At 46.8% G+C, this 20862-nt stretch overlaps 1 protein-coding gene across 1 annotated transcript in view; it reads left to right on the top strand.

Annotated features, from left to right (window-relative positions):
* Positions 1-20170, top strand: part of Lima1 (LIM domain and actin binding 1) — a 90288-nt gene extending 70118 nt beyond the window's left edge. The window contains exons 8-11 of the mRNA XM_021183417.2: positions 3181-3238; positions 5184-5293; positions 16224-16357; positions 17323-20170. Of these exons, the coding sequence (XP_021039076.1) occupies positions 3181-3238; positions 5184-5293; positions 16224-16357; positions 17323-18319 (1299 nt within the window). The 3' untranslated portion in view covers positions 18320-20170. The remainder of the gene's footprint in view (positions 1-3180; positions 3239-5183; positions 5294-16223; positions 16358-17322) is intronic.
* The last annotated feature ends 692 nt before the right edge of the window (positions 20171-20862 follow it).

Raw genomic sequence — 20862 nt, forward strand, 5'->3', positions numbered from 1 at the left:
GCTAAGCTGACTTCTTCAGGAAAATGGTGTCTGAGCCAAGCCTTGAGGAATGTACAGGAATAGGCCAAGGGTGTGGAGAAGTGGCATATTAAAAAGAAGAATAAGAAGAATAAGAAGAATAGACACACGCAGACATAGCTGAGTGCAGAGACCCAGGACTGACCTCTTAGGAATGGCTGTTTGATTGATTTGGCAAGGCGTTCGTGTAAATAGTCAGGAATGAGAGACAGGCAGGAGGAAGAGGCCAGGGTAAGATCTGGAAAAGCCTTCTAGGCTGATCAGGCATCGGTGGGAAGGCATGGGGACTGTTTCAGCAAATCACAATTAGACGGACAACTTAGTTGCAGCAGGTAACAACTTTATGTAGACAGCATACTTGGCAACCATAGACTCCTCAAATCCATGTCAGACTGGGCTGGAGAGATGCCTCCATAGCTAAGAGCACTGGCTGTTCTTCAGAGGATCAGGGTTCAATTCCCAGCTCCCACATAGCAGCTCACAACTGTGTGTAACTCCAATTGCAGGGGAGCCAGCACCCTCTTCTGAGCATACATACTGCACATAACATACATGCAGGCAAAGCACTCCTACATAGAAAATAAAACAGGATCTTATAATAAAATAAATAATAAGCTGCATAAGTGGGCTCTTCTTCATTCTTTCTTTTTTTTAAATGTTTTTGAGACAAGTTCTCTCCCTGTAGTCCTGGATGGCTTGGAATTGCTGGGTAGACTAGGCTAGCCTGAAACTTACAGAGATATGTCTGCCTCTGCCTCTTGAGTGCTGAGACTAAAGGTGTAGTTCCCCATGCCTGCCTAGTGAAAGCTGTTTCTCAAATATAACCAGCAGATATGTTTGGAATTTTCCTTATAGTCTGTAAATTAAAAAAAAAAAAATGCCTCCCCCCTTTATTACCTAAGGTGCGTCTCTGAAGAAATACTTATCTGAAAAATCACGGTCACGTGGTTTTAATTCTGTGTTTTGTGCTTAATTCCTGATCGTCCTCCTGCTGGTTTGATTTGAAATGAGAACTCTAGGCTGAACGGCAAGATCAGAACATTTTAATTACAGCCTAAAGGAGCACGGGGTGAGATGAATCATAACTGGGAGAGTGGGTGGGGAGGAAAGGGGCAGAGAGCGGATACTCTCCCCGCACGACCTGTGAGTCTGCGAGCATGGCTGTGTCCAAGTCTGTGGGATTTCAGAGCCTTGGTGCGCACCTCGCCACCATGTGCTAAGCAGTGCCTAAGCACTGTTTTGAACTTCGGTCTGCTGCAAAAGGACGCTAGTGCTACAGGAACTGTTCTTTAAGAAAGCAAAACACACACACACACACACACAAAGTGGGAGGGGGCGCTATTTATCCTTTGAGAATGGAAGACTGCCTTGGGTCGTCTAGAACTGCCTTGTGGTTGCTGGAAATTGAGCCCAGGTCCTATGAAGGAGCAGCCAGTGCTCGTAACTGCAGAGCCACCTCTGCAGCCCCAAGCAAACTTTGTTGAAATACCATGCTTTGTCAAGCTGCTATTCTTCCTTTAAGGAGATGTCTGAGCATGGTCTCCGATACTCCTGCCTGGAAGTTTCTGAGTTCATGTCGTCTGTCTGCCGGTGGGCAGTGATGTCAGCGTTACGTGTACCCCCACAGGTTCAAGGGGACCGGGTTAAAGGGGAGAGAATATCCCAGGAAAGGCGCACGGACAGATTCTCAAGAGCTGAGCGTCTTGTTTGGTTTTGGTTTTGGGTCACAGGGTCTCATGTAGCCCAGGCTGTGTTAGCAAGGATGACCCTGAATTTCTGGCCCCTCCTCTCTCTGTGGTTTCTCAAGTGTTGAAATTACGGGCATGTGCCGACCTGCCAGCAGCAACGGCCTCTTTATAACCAAGCACGGCTTTCAGAAAAAAGTATTTCATGTCATCAAATGAAATGCTGCATGTGAGGCCATCAGTGCCATACTTGGCTTGTAGTAAACACTCGCTAAATGTCAGCTGTGATTACTCTGATTTACCCTTTGCCAAGGCAGAATTCCTGCAGTGAAGAGAGACTGGGGCGGAGGGGGGATGCTGGCATTCAGGTGTGGTCGGCCAGCCCTGTAGTCTCCAGCTCATTAAACACCTTGAGATATATATATATATATATTTACACACACATATACACTTGGTACCACCTATTCAATCCTGCATCACGACCTTAGCTATGGAAGGTGTGCATCAGCACTATACATAGGATCTGCTTCCAGTTTAAAAACAAAAACAAAAACAGAATTTTGTTGGTTTTTGTTGTTCTTCCCCAACCTGATCCCACACAGACACACACACCCCAACCCCGACCCTTCCCCAAGGTATGGCAGTGTTTTGGTCTGTTTTCCCATACTCACACACTCGCGAGTGCGTGTATGTCTATACACCATGTTTGTTCCTGATACCTGAAGTGGTCATAAAAGGTTGCTGGATCCCCTGAGACTAGAGTATTATATTGATGATTGTGAGACACCATGTAGGTGCTGGGAATTAAATCTGGGTCTTTAAAATGAGCCCTCTCTCCACGACTGGCTCCTCTCCTCTCCTCTCCTCTCCTCTCCTCTCCTCTCCTCTCCTCTCCTCTCCTCTCCTCTCCTCTCCTCTCCTCTCCTCTCCCTACCCCTCTCTCTGAGACAGGGTATACTGTAGCCCAGGTTATCATCAAACTCACAATATAGCAGGGGGTTATCTTCAACTCCCGATTCCCCTGCCTCCACCTCCCAAGTCGCAACCTTTCCATAAAAAACACTCGAACAGGAAAATAAGAGTAAGAATAACCCATGGGTTTAAATACTTTCCTTTCCCTTGCCACGGAGTGTACTTGGCGCCATCTGAGTGGGGGGGGGGGTGTTGTTCTTAACGCCGGGGTTTTTTTTCTTCCTAAGATATGGCTTGAAAGTTCTTTATGAGGGAGATGATACCGGCTTGGCAGCTGAGTGCTGTCTGCTCTAGTGTTCCTCTGTAATTGAGAGGCACGTTAATATCCTCATAAAAGACATTTTGCTGCCTGTTGTTTAAATGCTCAGCTGTTCTGGGGCCGTTACTTCCCCGCAGGCTGCCAGTGACTAACTGGAGTCAGCAGGATTTTATGGCACTGGCACCGGTTTGCTCTTGTATTTTTAATGCGCTTCTTAATCCTCCTTAATCTTTTTTATTCTTGCAGGTTTCTGCAACTGAGAATAGCCTAGTGGCCCTCTCTGTCCCTGCTGAAGATGACACCTGTAAGCATTTGCTCTGAGCTCTGTGGCAGGGTCTTCCTCCCCCCTGCTATTGTCTGTTCCAAACCTAGCAACCAGTCTCATCAGGGTTTGGGTGTTGAGGGCTGGTGCTGGATCACCCTTCACACATTCATAGCTTAGGGAGAAGTTAAATACGGTTAGCCAGCAGTGGTGGCACACGCTGGTAACCCCAGCATTAGGAAGGGTGAGGCGGGCAGATCTCTGTGAGTTCAAGACCAGCCTGGTCTACAGAGTGAGTTCCAAGACAGTCAGGGCTACACAGAGAAACCTCATCTTGAAAAGCCAAAAAGAAAAAAAAAATTAAATATGGTTAACATGAGAGAAAAAGAATATTTAAATTTTTGAGGTTTTCATTTATTGTGCATGGGTGTTTGTCTGAACTACATTTGTGTACCACAAGCCTGTAGTATCGATCAAGGCCAGAAGATGGCATCAGATCCCTTGGGACTGGAGGAGTAGCCAGCACTCTTAACTGCTGGGCCATTGCTCCAGCCCGCACTGAAAGAATACTTTTAACAAGGCTTCTCTCATTGAACTTAGCCTGTGTGTACCAGACTCTTCCACGCCTGAAGCTACGTAAGCCGGTGACCTTGACATTCTACTTTGACAGAGGTTGCTCAAGAGGGATTGATTAATTTTGGAAGAACATTTTAAAGGCCTAAGGATTTTTTCTACTTAAGTGCTAAATTTTCATATTTTTATCCTGTTTTGGAGTATTTTAAGCCTGATTTCTCAAAGGTAAAAGATTTGGGGGCTGGAGAGATGGCTCGGCATTTAAGAGCACTGACTGCTCTTCCAGAGGTCCTGAGTTCAATTCCCCGCAACCACACGGTGGCTCATAACCATCTGTAATGGGATCTGACGCCTTCTTCTTGTGTGTGTATATGAAGACAGATACAGTGTACTCATATGTAAATAAAAATAAATACATTTTTTAAAAAAAAGAGGTTTGGGGTTGACTTGGCTCTTACCATCTCTGATATTTTTTTTCTTTTTTTTTTTTTAGTTTTTTGGTTTTTTTGGTTTTTTCAAGACAAGGTTTCTCTGTGTAGCCCAGGCTGTCCTAGAACTCACTTTGTAGACCAGGCTGGCCTCAAACTCAGAAATCCGCCTGCCTCTGCCTCCTGAGTGCTGGGATTAAAGGTGTGCACCACCACACCCGGCCCGCCATCTCTGATTTTGACCACAGTTTCACTACACACTGTGGGCCTGGAGCTCACTGTGTAGAGGGGTTGATCTCTCCTGCCTTCCAGGCCTACGTGAGCCACACGCTTATGATACTGGGACCACTTCTGATTCTAGTATTTAGGGTCTCTCTCTGAAGCCCTGGCTGTCCTGGAACTCACTCTGTAGATCAGGTTGGCCTTGAACTCAAACTCAAACCTGCCTCTGCCTCCCCAGTGCTGGGACTGGAGATGTGCACCAGTGTGGCCAGCATGCTTTTTTCCCCCCGTGATAAAAGAATGAAAAGGTTTTCTTGATAATTATTACAGTTCCGGGCCAGCCAGGGCTACACAGGAGATATCTCCTATGTCAAAAACTTTTTCAAAGAATGACTGACGAACACTCGACGTATAGTCCCTCGTTTTCCCAGCCTGGAAGTTACTCGGGTTGCAAACCACCAGGAACATATCAAAATCTATACACAGCCTTCAGAAGGGGCTAAGGCTTCCGAGCAGAATGTTGTTCTGCACGGTCTGGGTCCCAGCTGTGTGCTGCAGGGCGAGAAAGTCTCACTGACAGCCTGAGTCCTGCGGGGGCCTAGGACACCTTCAGTTTAGCCCTTCTTCAACAGAGAAGCAGTATTTCTCCTGATGCTAAAAGGACCAGTCAGTCCCTGGTGGGAAGTACCCATGTTTTGCTTTTTCAAAAATCCTGAGGCTTGTGTGAGCTACTCTAATATGCCTGCCTTCTGTGACTTAACCAGGTAACTCCCAGGTGAAGAGCGAGGCCCAGCAGCCGATGCACCCTAAGCCGCTGAGTCCTGACGTCAGGACCTCCAGTCTTCCGGAAAGTTCTCCTTCCAAAACAGCGAAGGTACGGTGGCACTTGCTCTCTGAGTCTTAAGTATTGCCGATTGCTTTTTTAAGTTACTGGTTGGTATGTGTCCTGGACAGGTATTTTTTTTTAAGATTTTATTTATTTATTTTATGTATATGAGTACACTCTCTTCAGACATACCAGAAGAGAGTATAGGATCCCATTGCAGGTGGTTGCTGGGATTTGAACTCAGGACCTCTGGAAGGGCAGTCAGTGCTCTTAACCACTGAGCCATCTCTGCAGCCGTGTGTGTTGCAGTTTTTATTGCTCTGTTCAGCATTGCCTGTTTGTGCTTTCCTAGATGTAATGCCAGTAGGGATATGCATCAGAGTTACTTTCAGGGGCAGGAGAGATGGCCCACTGGTTAGAACACCTACTGTTCTTTCCGAAGATGCAGGTTCACTTCTTGCCACCCACATGGTGGCTCACGACCATCTGTAACTCCAGTTCTGGGAGGTCTACCATCTATCCTCTTCTGGCCTCCTGGGGTACCAGGAATGCATGTGGTGTGTGGTGCACATCTGTACATGCAGGCAAAGCACTCATACACAGAACATCACATTAAAGGCGAGGGCAGGAGCTGCGGAGGTAGCTCAGTGGAATAAAAACGCTTGCAGCATAGCCATAAGACCTGGATCTGGCTCTCCCAGCACCCGATAAAAAGCTGGGCGTGGAGGCGCAGGACTGTAAACCCAGTGCTGGAGAAGCAGAGACTGGAGAATATCTGGGGCTCACTGGCCATCCAGTCTAGCCAAATAAAGAAGATGGGGAGTGACTGAGGAAGACACCTGGCATTGACCTTTGACCTCCACACGCACCTTCACACACACACACACACACACACACACACACAGCAACACACACATATCCAAAAACAATCAGTTTTCCCACCTACACTTCATGTTAATAGACTTGCTAATAGACTTGTAAGTGCATGTTGGTCAGTGCAGAGCCATTTCCTGTTAGGAGTGGTAACTGGGGCCTGGAGAGATGGCTCAGTGGTTAAGAGCACTGACTGTTCTTCCGAAAGTCCTGAGTTCAAATCCCAGCAACCACATGGTGCCTCATAACCATCTGTAATGAGATCTGATGCCCTCTTCTGGTGCATCTGAAGACAGCTACAGTGTACGTAATAAATAAATAAATAAATAAATAAATAAATAAATCTTTTTTTTTTTTTTTTTAAGGAGTGGTAACTGGTGACACCCACACATCCCTCCTCACTTGACCTTCTCTCAGGGTGTGCCTTTGTGCAGCTGGGTTTTGTTTCTTCATTTTTAGGATTAATTTTTGTATATGAATATACTGTAGCTGCCTTCAGACACACCAGAAGAGGGCATCGGGTCCCATTCCAGATGGTTGTGAGGCACCCTGTGGTTGCTGGGAAAAGCAGCCAGTGCTCTTAACCGCTGAGCCCTGGGCTCATTTTTAAAGATTTCAGCTTGGGAGAAACTGAAAGATAGACTGGGCTTAAGGCAGTCCATGCTGTTCCCGCACCGTGGACATATGTGCTGTGAGCATCGGGCTCCATGATTGGTGCGCAGATGAACTCCTTAGTTCACAAAAAGGATGAAGGAAACAGAACCCGAGTAGGGTGTCTGGACCAAAAGAGGAAGCAGAGGAATCCAGCATCCCAAGGGCAGATTAGGAGGTCAAGGAGCAAAGAGAGCAAAACAAGAAGAGATGTTTAAAGGAAGCAGAAATTCACGAGGAGGGCGTGGTTTATAGAAGAACGGACGCTGAAGAAGGGAACAAGAGAAAGTGGGTGCAGAAGAAATGAACTGAGAGGCTCCAGGTGCAGCTGGATGTCCAAGCACAGGGCTCGCAGGTGCAGGCTATGCCAGGCACCAACGCAAACAAAGGAGAGAGGAAAGGACAGAGTCACGGGCATTGAGTGTATACCTGTGTTCTCCCTAACCTTTCCAAGGTCTGAGCCCAGCCTGGTAGCCGGTGCCATACTGTGTGATTACCTCCCCTGCACCGTCTGTCCGAAGGTCAATGTTTGGCTTGTGACTCTGGATCAAAAAATAGATTTAAAGCAGGGAGGGGGTGGCTAGAGAGATGCATAAGAGCAGCTCCTGCAGAGGACCTGAGTTAGATTCCCAGCAACCACATCCAGCAGCCTAGAGCTGTCCTTAACTCCATTTCCAAGGAGATTCACGCCTCTGGTTTCCTTGAGCCTCTGCAGCTACAGAAACACACCCCACACAGACATGCGCAAGTATACTTTTTGTTTTTTGTTTTTTGTTTTTTGTTTTTTTTTTTGTTTTTTCGAGACAGGGTTTCTCTGTGTAGTCGTGGCTGTCCTGGAACTCACTCTGTAGCCCAGGCTGGCCTCGAACTCAGAAATCCACCTGCCTCTGCCTCCCGAGTGCTGGGATTAAAGGCATGCGCCACCACCGCCCGGCAAAGAGCATTTTCTTAATATGTGAGACTCTGGATTCCATTCCTGAGTTCTGCAAGAAAGAGGTGGGAAAAGAAGACCAGTGCCCTAGTTAGGGTTACTGTTGCTGCAATGAAACACCATGACCAAAGCTAGTTGGGAAGAAGAGGGTTTATTTGGGTTATCACAGTCCATCACAGAAGGAATCAGGACAGGAACTCCTACAGGGCAGGAAGCTGGAGGCAGGAGCTGATGCAGAGGCCATGGAAGGATGCTGCTTACTGCCTTGCTCCCCGTGGCTTGCTCAGCCTGCTTTCTTATAGAACCCAAGACCAGCCCAAGGGTGACCCCACCCTCACAATGGGCTGCCCGCTCCCCCACCCTACCCCCAATAAATCACTAAGAAGCTTGTTTACACCCCAGTCTTATGGCGACATTTTCTTAATTGAGTTTCCCTCCTCCCAGATGACTCTAACGTGTGTCAAGTCAGCATGTAATTTGCTAGCACTACCGGTGAAATGGCTCAGTGGACACGGCACTTGACAAGCTGCGTGAGGCCCACATGAAAAGGACCAACTCTTACAAGCTGTCCTTTGAATGCTTATACTGTGTTTCAGTGCCCCCTCCATCCCTACCCCCCCCACCCCCGCCACACACTTGCAAACTTAAATGAATAAGAAAACTAGGGATAGTGGCGCATGTTAAGGCAACGAGGGAGCAGATTCTGGCCTAGCCTGGGCTATGCATTGAAACTGACCCTATCTGTATAAAACAGTTATTAATAAGACTGGACCTGGTTATGGATTCTGTGTCACTGAAGAATCTGAGCCCTGGTTTATCCAAGAACTAATATCTGGCCTTGATAACATTATTCCTCGGGGCTGGTGAGATGGCTCAGCAGGTAAGAGCACCCGACTGCTCTTCCAAAGGTCCGGAGTTCAAATCCCAGCAACCACATGGTGGCTCACAACCATCCGTAACAAGATCTGACTCCCTCTTCTGGTGTGTCTGAAGACAGCTACAGTGTACTTCTATATAATAAATAAATAAATATATATTAAAAAAAAAAAACATTATTCCTCAATATGGCCTCACCTGTTTGCCCAGATGTAATTAGGGCTGTTTATGCTGGCCCAGTGCTGTGTTGAATTCCCTTCTGATTCAGGCTCCAGGCCCCCAGCCGATGAGGGGGCTGTGTAGGAGCGCATCACACAGGTGTTCCTCGGTTGGTCAGAGACAATGTGTGTCTTTCTCCATGGGCTCCTTTGTCTCTGGTCGTTAGCAGTAGCCTTTACACACACACCTCGGGGTTTGAGGCCTGTGGGAAAGACTAAAGCACCTTGCCTAGTTCCTCCTGTTTGTCGGGAGTCCAAAGCTCAAAAGGACAGAGCCTTGCATGGGGCTTATTTTACCTCCCCTTTATTTAAGGGCTGTTTGTTTTCTTTTGCTTAAAGTCTTCTTGCAGTCTGTAAGCAAGAGAAATACTTTCAGTAAACGTGTCTGGAAAGAGCTGCTGATGTAACTGGTCTCATGTCACGGCTCTAGACTTTGCATCAGAAGTCACTTCTCTACTTTGGGAAATTACATGTAGCAAAGAATACATTTGTTCACTCAAAATAGACTTTTCGAGTCCCACGCATCCTGAGGTGGAGGGGATCTGTTCTCAGTGCCTGTCTGTTACTGAAAACTAGGGCATCCAAAGCAGGGAACTCAGATAATTTTAAAGTTTAGTTTTTTTTATGTAAAAACTGAAGGTAGCTGGAGAGTTGGCTCAGCGGTTTAGAGCACTTGCAGAGGATCCTGGTTCTATTCCCAGCACCCACAGAGTGGCTCACAACCATTAGTGACTCTCGTTCAGGGGATCCAATGCCCTCCTTGAGCACCAGGCACACATACAGTGCACATAACATACATGGAGATAAAACACTCATACACATAAAATAAAAATAAATATTGTCGGGCATGATGTCACACTCCTTTTATCCCAGCTCTCCAATGTTTGGCCTGCATGGATGTTTGCCGTGTGCCTGGTCCCGTGGAGGTCAGAAGAAAGCAGCAGATCTCCTGGAACAGTAATTGCAGGTGGTTGTGAAACACCATGTGGATGTGCGGAATTGAACCAGAGTTCTCTGGGAGTTTTTTTTTGTTTGTTTGTTTTTGTTTTTAAAGATTTATTTATTATTATATCTAAGTACACTGTAGCTATCTTCAGATGCACCAGAAGAGGGCATCAGATCTCATTACAGGTGGTTGTGAGCCACCATGTGGTTGCTGGGATTTGAACTCAGGACCTCTGGAAGAGCAGTCAGTGCTCTTAACCACTGAGCCATCTCTCCAGCCCCCTGGGAGTTTTTAACAACCTTTCAAAAATTGTTTTGCAATAGGATTTCACTACTCAACCCAGTCTGGCCTCAGTTCACTGTACACTTCAAGCTAGCCTTAAACTTGTAGTCCTGCTGTGTCTGCCTCCCATGTACTAAGGTTATAGACATTTACCATCAGGCCATGGCGTTTCCAATGATTAACGATGAGGTGTAGGAGAAAGACCAAGACCCAAGAGAGAAGAAAAGGCAAAAGAATGTGACCAGCCCTGAGGGTCACCATTTTGTCCCCAGCTTCCTCAGATGGTCCTGTGGATGAATGTGGAAAGAAAGCACAGCCTGGGGCTGGAGAGATGGCTCAGCAGCTAAGAGCACTGGCTGCTCTTCCAGAGGTCATTAGTTCAATTCCCAGCAACCACATGGTGGCTCACAACCATCTATAGGGGCATCTGATGCCCTCCCTCATCATTCAGGCAGATGTATATGCAGCAGAGCGTTTATACATTAGATAAATAAAATTAAAAGAGAGAGAGAGAGGGAAGGAAGGAAAGAAAGAGAGAGAGAGAGAGGAAGGAAGGAAGGAAGAAAGAAAGAAAGAAAGAAAGAAAGAAAGAAAGAAAGAAAGAAAGAAAGAAAGAGAGAGAGAGAGAAAAGCAAGCAAGCACCACATACCGCTTGGAAGGACATCCTTCGAGGCGCCCCTTGCCGTATCTGTCTTGCTGTCCTCTGTGGGCAGGGATAAGAGGTTTTGTGGGTTTATTGTATGGTGTGGGAGATGTAGAACCCCATTTATGATAAGCAAGCTTTTCCCAGCGAGGTCCCTGCTGTCCCCAGCCTGGTTTCATATTCTTTTACAAAGCTAGGAGAATCATGACCGAAGGTCACCAGGACCCTGTAGATGCTGTCCCAGCATACTGACCTCCTCTTACGGAGACAGTCTATGTGGGATGTGAGTGGTGCTGAGAACGGTGTCACAGAGAGTTTCACTCAGAATCTGCAGGCTACACTGAGCGGTAGGTATTCAGCCACGTACTGCGTGACAAAGAATTCCAGTTTTATTACCTAGCCACCGTTTTTTTTTTTTTTTTTTGCACAAACCGGAAGAATGAACAGCATTTGCGGTATTCATCCGATGAATTGGAGGTCTGACCTCTGGGTAGAATTCTTTCCGATTTCATTATGTCCACCGGCCTAACTTCCGGATTTGTTGCCAGCCGTTCCCCTCCCCCAACCCCCTCGTTGATGGATATGCCCGCCTGCACATCCGCCTTCATCTGACAGCATGCATAATACTGTGTTGAAAGGATACAGATGAAGGCAGGTAGATGTGTTGGAAACTAACTTGAAGCAGGTTGATGCCCATCAATGGAAGAGCTGTAATATTCTTCACGTGGTAAAGATTGTGTTGGTTAATATATTTATATATTGCCTCATTCATTCAAGAAGGTCCTGAAGATAATATCTCCACATTTGAATCTGAAATCAAGTGAAGACTCCGATGTGTTGGATGTGTGGGTGTGAGGGTGTTTGTTCTGGATTAACATCCATCCTCTTCTCCAAAGACAGCGCGGGGTGTTTAGAAAACACTCCGTTGGCCTGAGTTAGGAATTAGGGGTTTTAATTCTCATTGTGTCCCTGACTGTTTGTAACCTTGGTCAGGTATCTGAAATCCCTGATACTTTAGTATCTATGTGTGAGAAGTGAGGTAGAGAAAGAGAAATAAAAAAAAAAAACACAAAACAAACCAAAAACCAAAAAAACACTTAGTAGGTGAGAGAATATATCATAAAGATGAAGCCTGTCTAACGGTCCCATGTCGGCAGGGTTCTGGGCATGGCTCTGTCAAGTCAACCTATGGTGGAGGCATGGGTGGGCAGGATGTATGCCAGACCTTGGATAATGGGAGCGTTTCGGGCATTGACTACGCTTCCTGTTGCCTGAATAGACATGGGGGAAATTACAGAAAAGTGGCTGAGCGCCCAGGACAGAGAATTAAGGGGAAGGCACAACACAGCCGCTACCACTTGGCATATGAGCATGCTGGGAGCCTCTGCTGTTGTTTTTATGACAGTGTAGGGTCCCTCGATGCACAAGCCTTAAATAACAACAGAAGAAAAGCCCTGAGACTTGGACAGAAGCAGCAGGAAGCAGCAGGTCCTGTGCTCAGCCAGTTGTGTGAGGCAGCAGGCTGTGGAGTTGATGTCAAGGAGGAGGTGACTTCTCACTTGGGTGTGGGAGGCTTCAATGAAGAAAGCAAGCGGCTGCAGGTCAGATGTGGGAGGTAATAAAGTCCTAACAAAGCGGCTGTGGGTCAGGCGTAGGAGGTAATGCAGTCTGAACAATTATGAGGAAGATACTCCTTGTGTGGGTGAAGGTTCATAAAAACCTTCTTAATCCTGATTTTGAGGTTGGCTGTGCCCCAGGTGGATCTGAGAGGGGCTGGGTTTTGCCTCCCTAGGCAGAGTTAGAATGTGGTCTCACTCTTGGATCTGAGTCTGAGCGGGAGCTCAGCTGCAGTTGCGTTCTCCGGGCACATGGAATGCTGTGTATTCATTAAAGGTTCCTATTTGTCTCTTCCAGCCTCTGCGTCCTGCTCCTGGCACCTAATCTCTGTTCCTGCCTTCCACTTTCCTCCTAATGTGAGCAAAACCTTCACTGTCTTTCAAGTTTCTTCTCTCTATTCCTTGGGCTGCACCCTGCTACAGTTTGTTCCTTCTTTGTGTATGGTGCCTGTATGAGTGCGTATGTATGAATGTGTGCGTGCCTGCATGTATGCATGTGTGTGTGTGTGTGTGTGTGAATGTGTGCATACATGTGTGTATATTCATGTGTCTGCACACATGCTCTCAGTGTCCCTTCCCCTTGTTCTCCCAATTCTATTTCTGTTGTTGTTTTTTGAGACAGGGTTTCTCTGTGTAGCCCCAGCTGTCCTAGAACTCACTCTGTAGACCAGCCTGGCCTCGAACTCAGAAATCTGCCTGCCTCTGCCTCCCAAGTGCTGGGATCAAAGGTGTGTGCCACCACTGCCTGGCTCCAATTCTATTTCAACTGTTAAAACTGTAGGATCCCCTCTTTGCAACTGAAAATGATTCTCAATCTGACAAGCACATTTGTCCCATTACTCACTCAATTTGAATTGTGATTTGGAGAGGTTCTCAAGTAACTCCAATTGTACCATCATTCTCAAATTTTATTGTGTGTGTGTGTGTGTTTTCTTTTTTAAAGATTTATCTATTTTATGTATGTGAGTACACCGTAGCTATCTTCAGACACCCCAGAAGAGGGCATCGGATCCCATTACAGATGATTTGATGTGGTTGCTGGGAATTGAACTTGGGACCTCTGGAAGAGCAGTCAGTGCTCTTAACCGCTGAGACATCTCTCCAGCCCTTATTCTGCATTTTAATGGAGGTCCTGCTTTCTGGGCAAAATAAAACAACAATAAATCCAAAACAACAAACAAACACACACACACACATACACACACACATGCACAAAAACCCATCTAGTCCTTTTAGAGAAAACCTTATTAAAACGGGGCAACAGTGTCTCCCTTTAAATCCAGTTGTGTCTATAAAAGAAATGAAACCTTTTATTCAAATACTGCCCTCGTGACTGCCCACAGCTCTCTGCTGTAACCTGGGCCACTCTGGTTACAGAGTGCCTCATGACTGGTACACTGAGCTAGCCTCTGGCTTTGGGTGATTTAACTTCTCTTCTTCTCAGGACTCTGCCCGAATGAAGGGGGTTACCCTTCCTTCCTCTGCACTTTGTCTCTTACTCCTGAGCCCCCGAGACGCTGTGCGAGCGTTCGCCTGTTGTTTTTGTATGCTTTGCTTTATAGATCTTCACTTGCATTTCATGTCTGTTTTCTGCTTCCATTTCCTACCAGATCTGCTTGGAGAACAGTCTGTCCTCACTGATTTTGTCCCCGTAGTGAATAAACAGTCAGTGTGATGTTTTTACATGTCTATCTTCAGGGCTGGCTGGTTGGTCAGTATGGTTTATTTGCAATGAGGTCCCACTCTAGCGTGGCTGGCTTGGTGGGCACTTGCTATATAGACCAGAATAGCCTTGAGTTTGCAACCGTCCTCTTGCAGGTGCCTCCCAAGTGCTCGGATGCTAGGCCTAAGTTTCCACACCCAACTAGAGTTATTTATTTATTTATTTATTTATTTTTGGTTTTTTGAGACAGGGTTTCTTTTGTTTTTTTAAATCTCAAGTCTGCTCCACCCATAATCTGGTCCTTTTAGGCTTCGCTAAATTCAGGTTCTGGACCCAGGGAATAACTTGCATTATCTTACATTTTCTGCTGAGAGCCCAAGCTCACCTTAGGCCCGCTCCGCTAGGGGGTGCCTGTGAGAGTTACCTGGTCACTATACGCTATATTCCTCTATTGGCTGACATATTTGTGTTGGAGCAAGTCAGGACATTCACATTCAGGAGTAGAGGCTTCTGAGTCCCACCACCATCCATAACATAACACTTTTTATCATGTAAACGTTTTCAGTATCTCTTTAGAATTCTGCCTTTTATCAGGGCTACAGTAGCAATCTGTATATATTGTGAGAGGGCTTTAGGGCCTTGTGGATCACTGGCTTGCCCCAAACTTGTTGTATAGATAGCTATGGATGACTTTGAACTTAAGACTCTCCTGTTTCCTCCACTCAAGGGTTGTACCATCATGCCCAGTTTTATTCATTGTTGAGCACTGAACCCAGGGCTTTGTAGGAGCTGGGCAAGCTCTCTGCCAGCTCAGCATCATCCTCAGTCCCTGGTTCTCGTGGTTTTAGAAGTTGAATTATTGTGTTGATCAACGTGACAACTCTTTTTTTTTAAAATATGATTTTTAATTTTTTTTTTAAATTATTTATCTTATGCATATGAGTACACTGTCTTCAGACACACCAGAAGAGGGCATCAGATCCCATTACAGATGGTTGTGAGCCACCCTGTGGTTGCTGGGAATTGAACTCAGGACCTCTGGAGGAGTCGTCAGTGCTTTGAACCACTGAGCCATCTCTCCAGCCGACCACTCTTAATGCACAGTTTGCAAGTAGTTCGCAGATTCATAGTCATTAAGGAATACATTGCCCAGGGTATTGCTTTTCTTCAAGTTAGTTTTCAGACACGGTATAAACAATGTAGCTCGCTGAGGAGGCCACGCTTCCTTCTGGAAGCCCAATAGGGAGTTTGTTTCTCTTACAAATCACCCCATCTGTGTGTCAGTTAAGGTTTGCTTAAAAGTATGCCTAGCTTGGGGCTGGCAAGATGGCTCTGCAGGTAAAGGCACTTACTGCCAAGCTTAGGGACCTATGCTTGATCCTCAGAATCCACATGGCAAGGGGGAGACGGAACTCCCCGGAGTTGTCCTGTGACTGACACACGTGCACAGTGGCGCGTGCACATGTCCACTGAGAAAAGAAAATAATAGTAAACATTTTAAAAGTTTTTTTTTTTTTTAAATATGCTACACACATTTAGATGTAGTGGTGTATACATCCAGTCTCGACACTTGGGAGTAGAGGCAGGAGGGTCAAGGTCATCCAGGGGAACCCGATGGGTCTGAGGGCAGCTTGGGCTACATGCGAATCTGTCTTTAAAAAACTAGAATAAAACCTGTCCGGAGAGTAACAAAAGATCCTCCTCTGGAATTAAAATACCAATCCCTAATTCCCAAAGTGTAATACCTTCCCTTGAGCGTCAGACCCTGGCCCCTCAGCACATACACCCGGTTGTTATGATCACCTTCCCTCAGCCTGGGTGTCAGAACCCCCCCCCCATGACTGTTCAAATTGCCTCCTTTTCTGCCACTTGAGTCAAACTTCCGCATTCTGTGTTAAGATTTCATTTTCTCCTCCCTGCCCCTCTAACTACAGCTCTCCATCCGCAGTGTATCTGTGGTGTGTGTGTATGTATCTGTGTCCGTGCAATCGCGTGTGGGCGTGTGCCTATACCTGTGTCTGTGTCTCAGCCTGTCTACACCTTGCTCTGCAATACAACCCAAGCCCACCTGACCTCAAAGGCGTCAACACTTAGGGCAGCCACGCGGTTTGGTACAGAAATCCAGGAGAGCCTCCCAGCTCTACCAAGCCAGCCGGTAGAATCTGAGCAGGGTGTAGTTCCTTTGAGAATGGCCCTTAGATAAATTAAATCCTAGGCCCATCTCAGCAGGTACCAAGGCATCGGTGCTGAGGCTGAAGTTGTCTGCTTCCTTCTCTAGAAGTTTCAGGCGCCGGCAAAGGAGAGCTGCGTGGAGTGCCAGAAGACGGTGTACCCCATGGAGCGGCTCCTGGCCAACCAGCAGGTGTTTCACATCAGCTGTTTCCGATGCTCCTACTGCAACAACAAGCTCAGGTGAGCCAGACCCAAGCAGGCCTCTGTCCGCAGAGTGGGCGCGCAGAGGAACTCCGGCTTTTAGAACACAGGCACTAAAAGCGACTGTATTAACACTGACAGGTCCTGCATATGAGTGATGATGTCATTGGGAATGTTTTAATGCCGTGGTGTGTTAGAACTGAAGCCTAGGATCTATGAACCGCTAGCGAAGTCCCTCATGTGTGACCAGGTTTAGCAGAATGTCTTCCTGTGGCCTTATCGAACCATAAGCCATTAAATCCCAAGGTATAAAGGGAATTTAATTTTTTAAAGATTTATTTATTTATTATTACAGTAAGTATGCTGTAGCTATCTTCAGACATACCAGAAGAGGGCATCAGATCTCCCAGGAATTTAATTTTTTTTTTTTTTTTTTTTTTTTTTTTTTTGGTTTTTTCGAGACAGGGTTTCTCTGTATAGCCCTGGCTGTCCTGGAACTCACTTTGTAGACCAGGCTGGCCTCGAACTCAGAAATCCGCCTGCCTCTGCCTCCCGAGTGCTGGGATTAAAGGCGTGCGCCACCACGCCCGGCTAAATTTAATTTTTAAAAAGAAATATAGATATAGGTGTTTTGCCTGCACGCATGTCTGCAAAGGCTAAAAAGAAAGCAGCAGACCCACTGAAGACAGCTGTGAGCCGCCATCCGGGTGCTGGGAATCAAACCTGGGTCCCCTGGAAAAGCCGCCAGTGCTCTTAACCACTAAGCCATCTCTCCAACCCCTATTACATGAGCCTTTACAAGCTATTATATAGTGGGCTGGGCTTGGTGGCACACATCTTTAATTCCAACACTCGAGGCAGGGCAGGTGACTTCAAGTCTAGCCTGTTCTACATAATAAGCTCCAGGTCAGCTAGGGCTATCTAGTGATTCTATCTTTGAATTAAAGAAAAAAGGGGGGGGGCATGGTGATTCGCTGACTTGGTGTTTTCTCTTTTGGTGACAGTCTAGGAACATATGCATCCTTACGTGGACGGATCTATTGCAAACCTCACTTCAACCAGCTCTTCAAGTCCAAAGGCAACTATGACGAGGGCTTTGGGCACAAGCCGCATAAGGATCTGTGGGCAAGCAAAACCGACAGTGAGGAGACGTTGGGGAGCCCAGCCCAGCCGCCTAATGCAGGGGAGAGCCCCCATAGCCCGGGTGTAGAAGATGCCCCCATCGCCAAGGTCGGTGTGCTGGCAGCAAGTATGGAAGCCAAGGCCTCTTCTCAGAGGGAGAGGGAGGATAAGCCTGCGGAGACCAAGAAGCTGAGGATCGCCTGGCCTCCGCCAGCCGAGCTGGGCAGTTCAGGAAGTGCCCTGGAGGAAGGCATCAAAGTATCGAAGCCCAAGTGGCCTCCGGAGGATGACGTCTGCAAGACGGAGGCCCCGGAGGATGTAGATCTGGACCTGAAGAAGCTGCGGCGGTCTTCGTCCCTGAAGGAGAGGAGCCGCCCGTTCACTGTAGCAGCTTCCTTTCGAACCTCTTCCATCAAGAGCCCCAAGACCTCATCGCCATCTCTCAGGAAAGGTTGGAGCGAGTCCGAGCAGAGTGAGGAGTTTGGAGGAGGGATAGCGACAGAAAGGAAACAAATGGAAAAGGCCAGACCCTCTGGGGAGAAAGAGAATGTGGGAAAATCACGCTGGCAGGGCGATGAAGCTCCGAGGAGCAAGGACCGTAGTTCTTTTGAGCTGGAGAGTGAGAATTTTATAGAAAATGGTGCAAACATAGCTGAAGATGACAACCATGTCCACGCACAGCAGTCTCCGTTAGAACCCGAGGCTCCGGATTGGTCTGGCTTTGTAGACACCACAGCTGCTAAAGAATTCACTACCCAGAATCAAAAATCCCAAGATGTCGGGTTCTGGGAGGGGGAAGTGGTCCGAGAGCTGTCTGTGGAGGAACAGATAAAGAGAAACCGGTACTATGATGAGGATGAGGACGAGGATGAGCAATGACCCGCCGCCATGATGCCAGCCTTAGATTCTGATTAGCAACTCACTGCCCTTTATCAAGTGGTGTGCAGAAACAGGCAGCTTGGCGCCAAGGGTCATTCATGTGGGAGCAACTTTGGAAATGAATTCCCGCTAGCAAAACAAGGCAAAAAACAAGCAAAAACAAAGCAGACAAACAAACACACCCAAAACCAATTCTAAGTGCATTGTCAAAACACCATCTTTTAAGCCTGGTGTGGTGGCGCACAGCTTTAATCCCAGCACTCAGGAGGCAGAGGCAGGTGGGTCTATCTGAGTTCCAGGACAGCCAGGGCTACATAGAGAAACCTTGCCTCAACAAAACAAAACAAAACAAAACAAAACAAACAAAAAAAACCCTTCCATTTTCACAGGGAAGGGCTAAGCAGGGATTTCTCTCACTGATGCTGCCTGTCATCCACTGCATTCCCCAAAATCAAGATTGAAGTGTTTAGATACTTAGAGGCTTATTTCACACTACAAAGACCATTGTGGAATTAGAGACACACAGAACACATTTAGGAGCCCACCTCATGACCAGAGGCACTTTAGTATAAAGGGCACAGTGTAGCTATTTTTACAATTTCATTTTTTAGTACTCAACTGCTGAAAATCAAATATTTAGTCTTTCAAGCTTTTTAAATGCATTCTCTTCCTCTGGTAGATAGGGGAAGCTTACTGTCTTTTCATCCTACACCCTGTATTTTTAATCACTGAGGCACAAAACAGCGACCTTTAGCCAAGTGAAAGGTGCTGGTTACTGAAGCCGGAACAGCAGCGTTCAGTCCCCAAAACCTACATAAAGGTGAGAGAGCAGCCTGCACAGAGCTGTCCACACATGCCCATCATCAACAATAAGAAGCAAGTTTTGTTTTTTGTTTTTTTTTAAAAACAAATACAACCAACCTCACAAACACCTGCGAGACAGAGAACCAACCTATATACTTTGTTGTTTGGAGAGATGGACATCGTACCCAGATAATCAGCGGCGTATGCCAGTGTGTCTTCATGCACTCTGGGTGTTTGCCATCTATTCTGGTGGTTTCTCGAACTTTACAGAAAGCTGTTGAGTTGCTGTAAGACCTTTTGGATCACGCTTCACCATGCTCCAGGTAAAACAACCTGAGTTCAGAGCTGGGAAGCCTCGAGATTGAGGTGGATTTTGGCTCTGAAATGTATTGATTTTTAGGCCAGATAATTCTTCCAGGGTTGCATTAAATCACTTTTATGTCTGTCTTCTTAGGCCGTGTCCTACTTTGATTCGTTGTAGTGATAAAACACTGGGAAGAAGCAACTCAGAGGGGAAGGGTTTGTCTCCACTCACAGGCCATGGGTCACACACAGGCCACGTGTGCACAGCAGCATGGTCAAGGGAAGCGAGGCCAGAACCTGGAGGCAAGAGCTGATGCAGACCGTGTGGGAACACTGCTAGCTGACTTCATCTCTGTGGCTTACTCAACTGCTTTTCTTACACCACCCAGGGCCACCTGGCCAGGGGTGACATTGCTCACAACAAAAACAGACAAGGCCCACGGGTGCATCAGTTAGAGGCAGTTCATCAGCTGAGTCCCACATCCAGGCGACTCTGTCAGGCTGATAAACCCTGAGGAGCACAGGTGGCTTTCTCTGATATTAAGGCTTTAGAACATTATAAACAAGTGCATTTCTTATATGTAACTGATATCCCAAATGATGTGTATGGCGGGGTGGGTTTAAGGTAGCGGCCTCTTTGCATTTGTAGAGATTTAGCTCTGTTTTAGAGATGTAAAATAATCTGTTTCCTTATGGCCTTGTTTAGCCTAAAACATTTTTATTCAATAAAGCTTTTAATTTACATTCCGAGTGTCCACACTGCTCTTGTTGCCCTGTCTCTTTACACAGGGTCTCTCGAGACCTGCTTCTATTGAGCAGTTTTTAGGGGGAAAGTGCTGTGAGTTCATTTGACCACTAGATGGCAATGTAGAACCGAATTGTGCACTTTTCATCCACCCTAAAGAAGACTTTTTTGGGGGGTGGGGGGCCCGCAAGTAATTTGGCAAGAGAATTAGTGTGTGCATTCAAAATGAACTGTTTGTTTGCCAATTCGAATGCCAGTGGCGGATTTTACTGTTTACCGCAATCTGCATTTACTAATTCACCTTACGATTGTGTCTGACACAAAACAGGATTTCCAGCCATCTCTGCTGAAGGCACACGTTCTCCGCTCTGGGTGTAAGCGAGTTTGGTTGATTTCTTCTATAGAATCAACTTCTCCAAGTGTTTCCTGCTGCCATTGATTCGTGGTGTCAATAATAGCCTGAAAACCAAAGGTGGTGGTGGTCCATGCCTGTAATCCCAGGACTCAGGAGGCCTCTGAGACAGGAGGATTGCTGAATTGGAAGCCAGCCTAAACCACAGGAGTGTGAGTCCCGATCTCAAACAGAGCAAGAGGCTGGAGAGTTGGCTCTTTATTTTAGAGTGAGTGCTGTTCTTCCGAAGGACGCAGGTCTGCTTCCTGGCACCCTCGTGGTGGCTCACAAGAATCTGAA

The sequence above is a fragment of the Mus caroli genome, unplaced genomic scaffold (genome assembly GCF_978045245.1).
Source record: "Mus caroli unplaced genomic scaffold, Mus_caroli_1 scaffold_16, whole genome shotgun sequence".
NCBI lineage: Eukaryota > Metazoa > Chordata > Mammalia > Rodentia > Muridae > Mus > Mus caroli.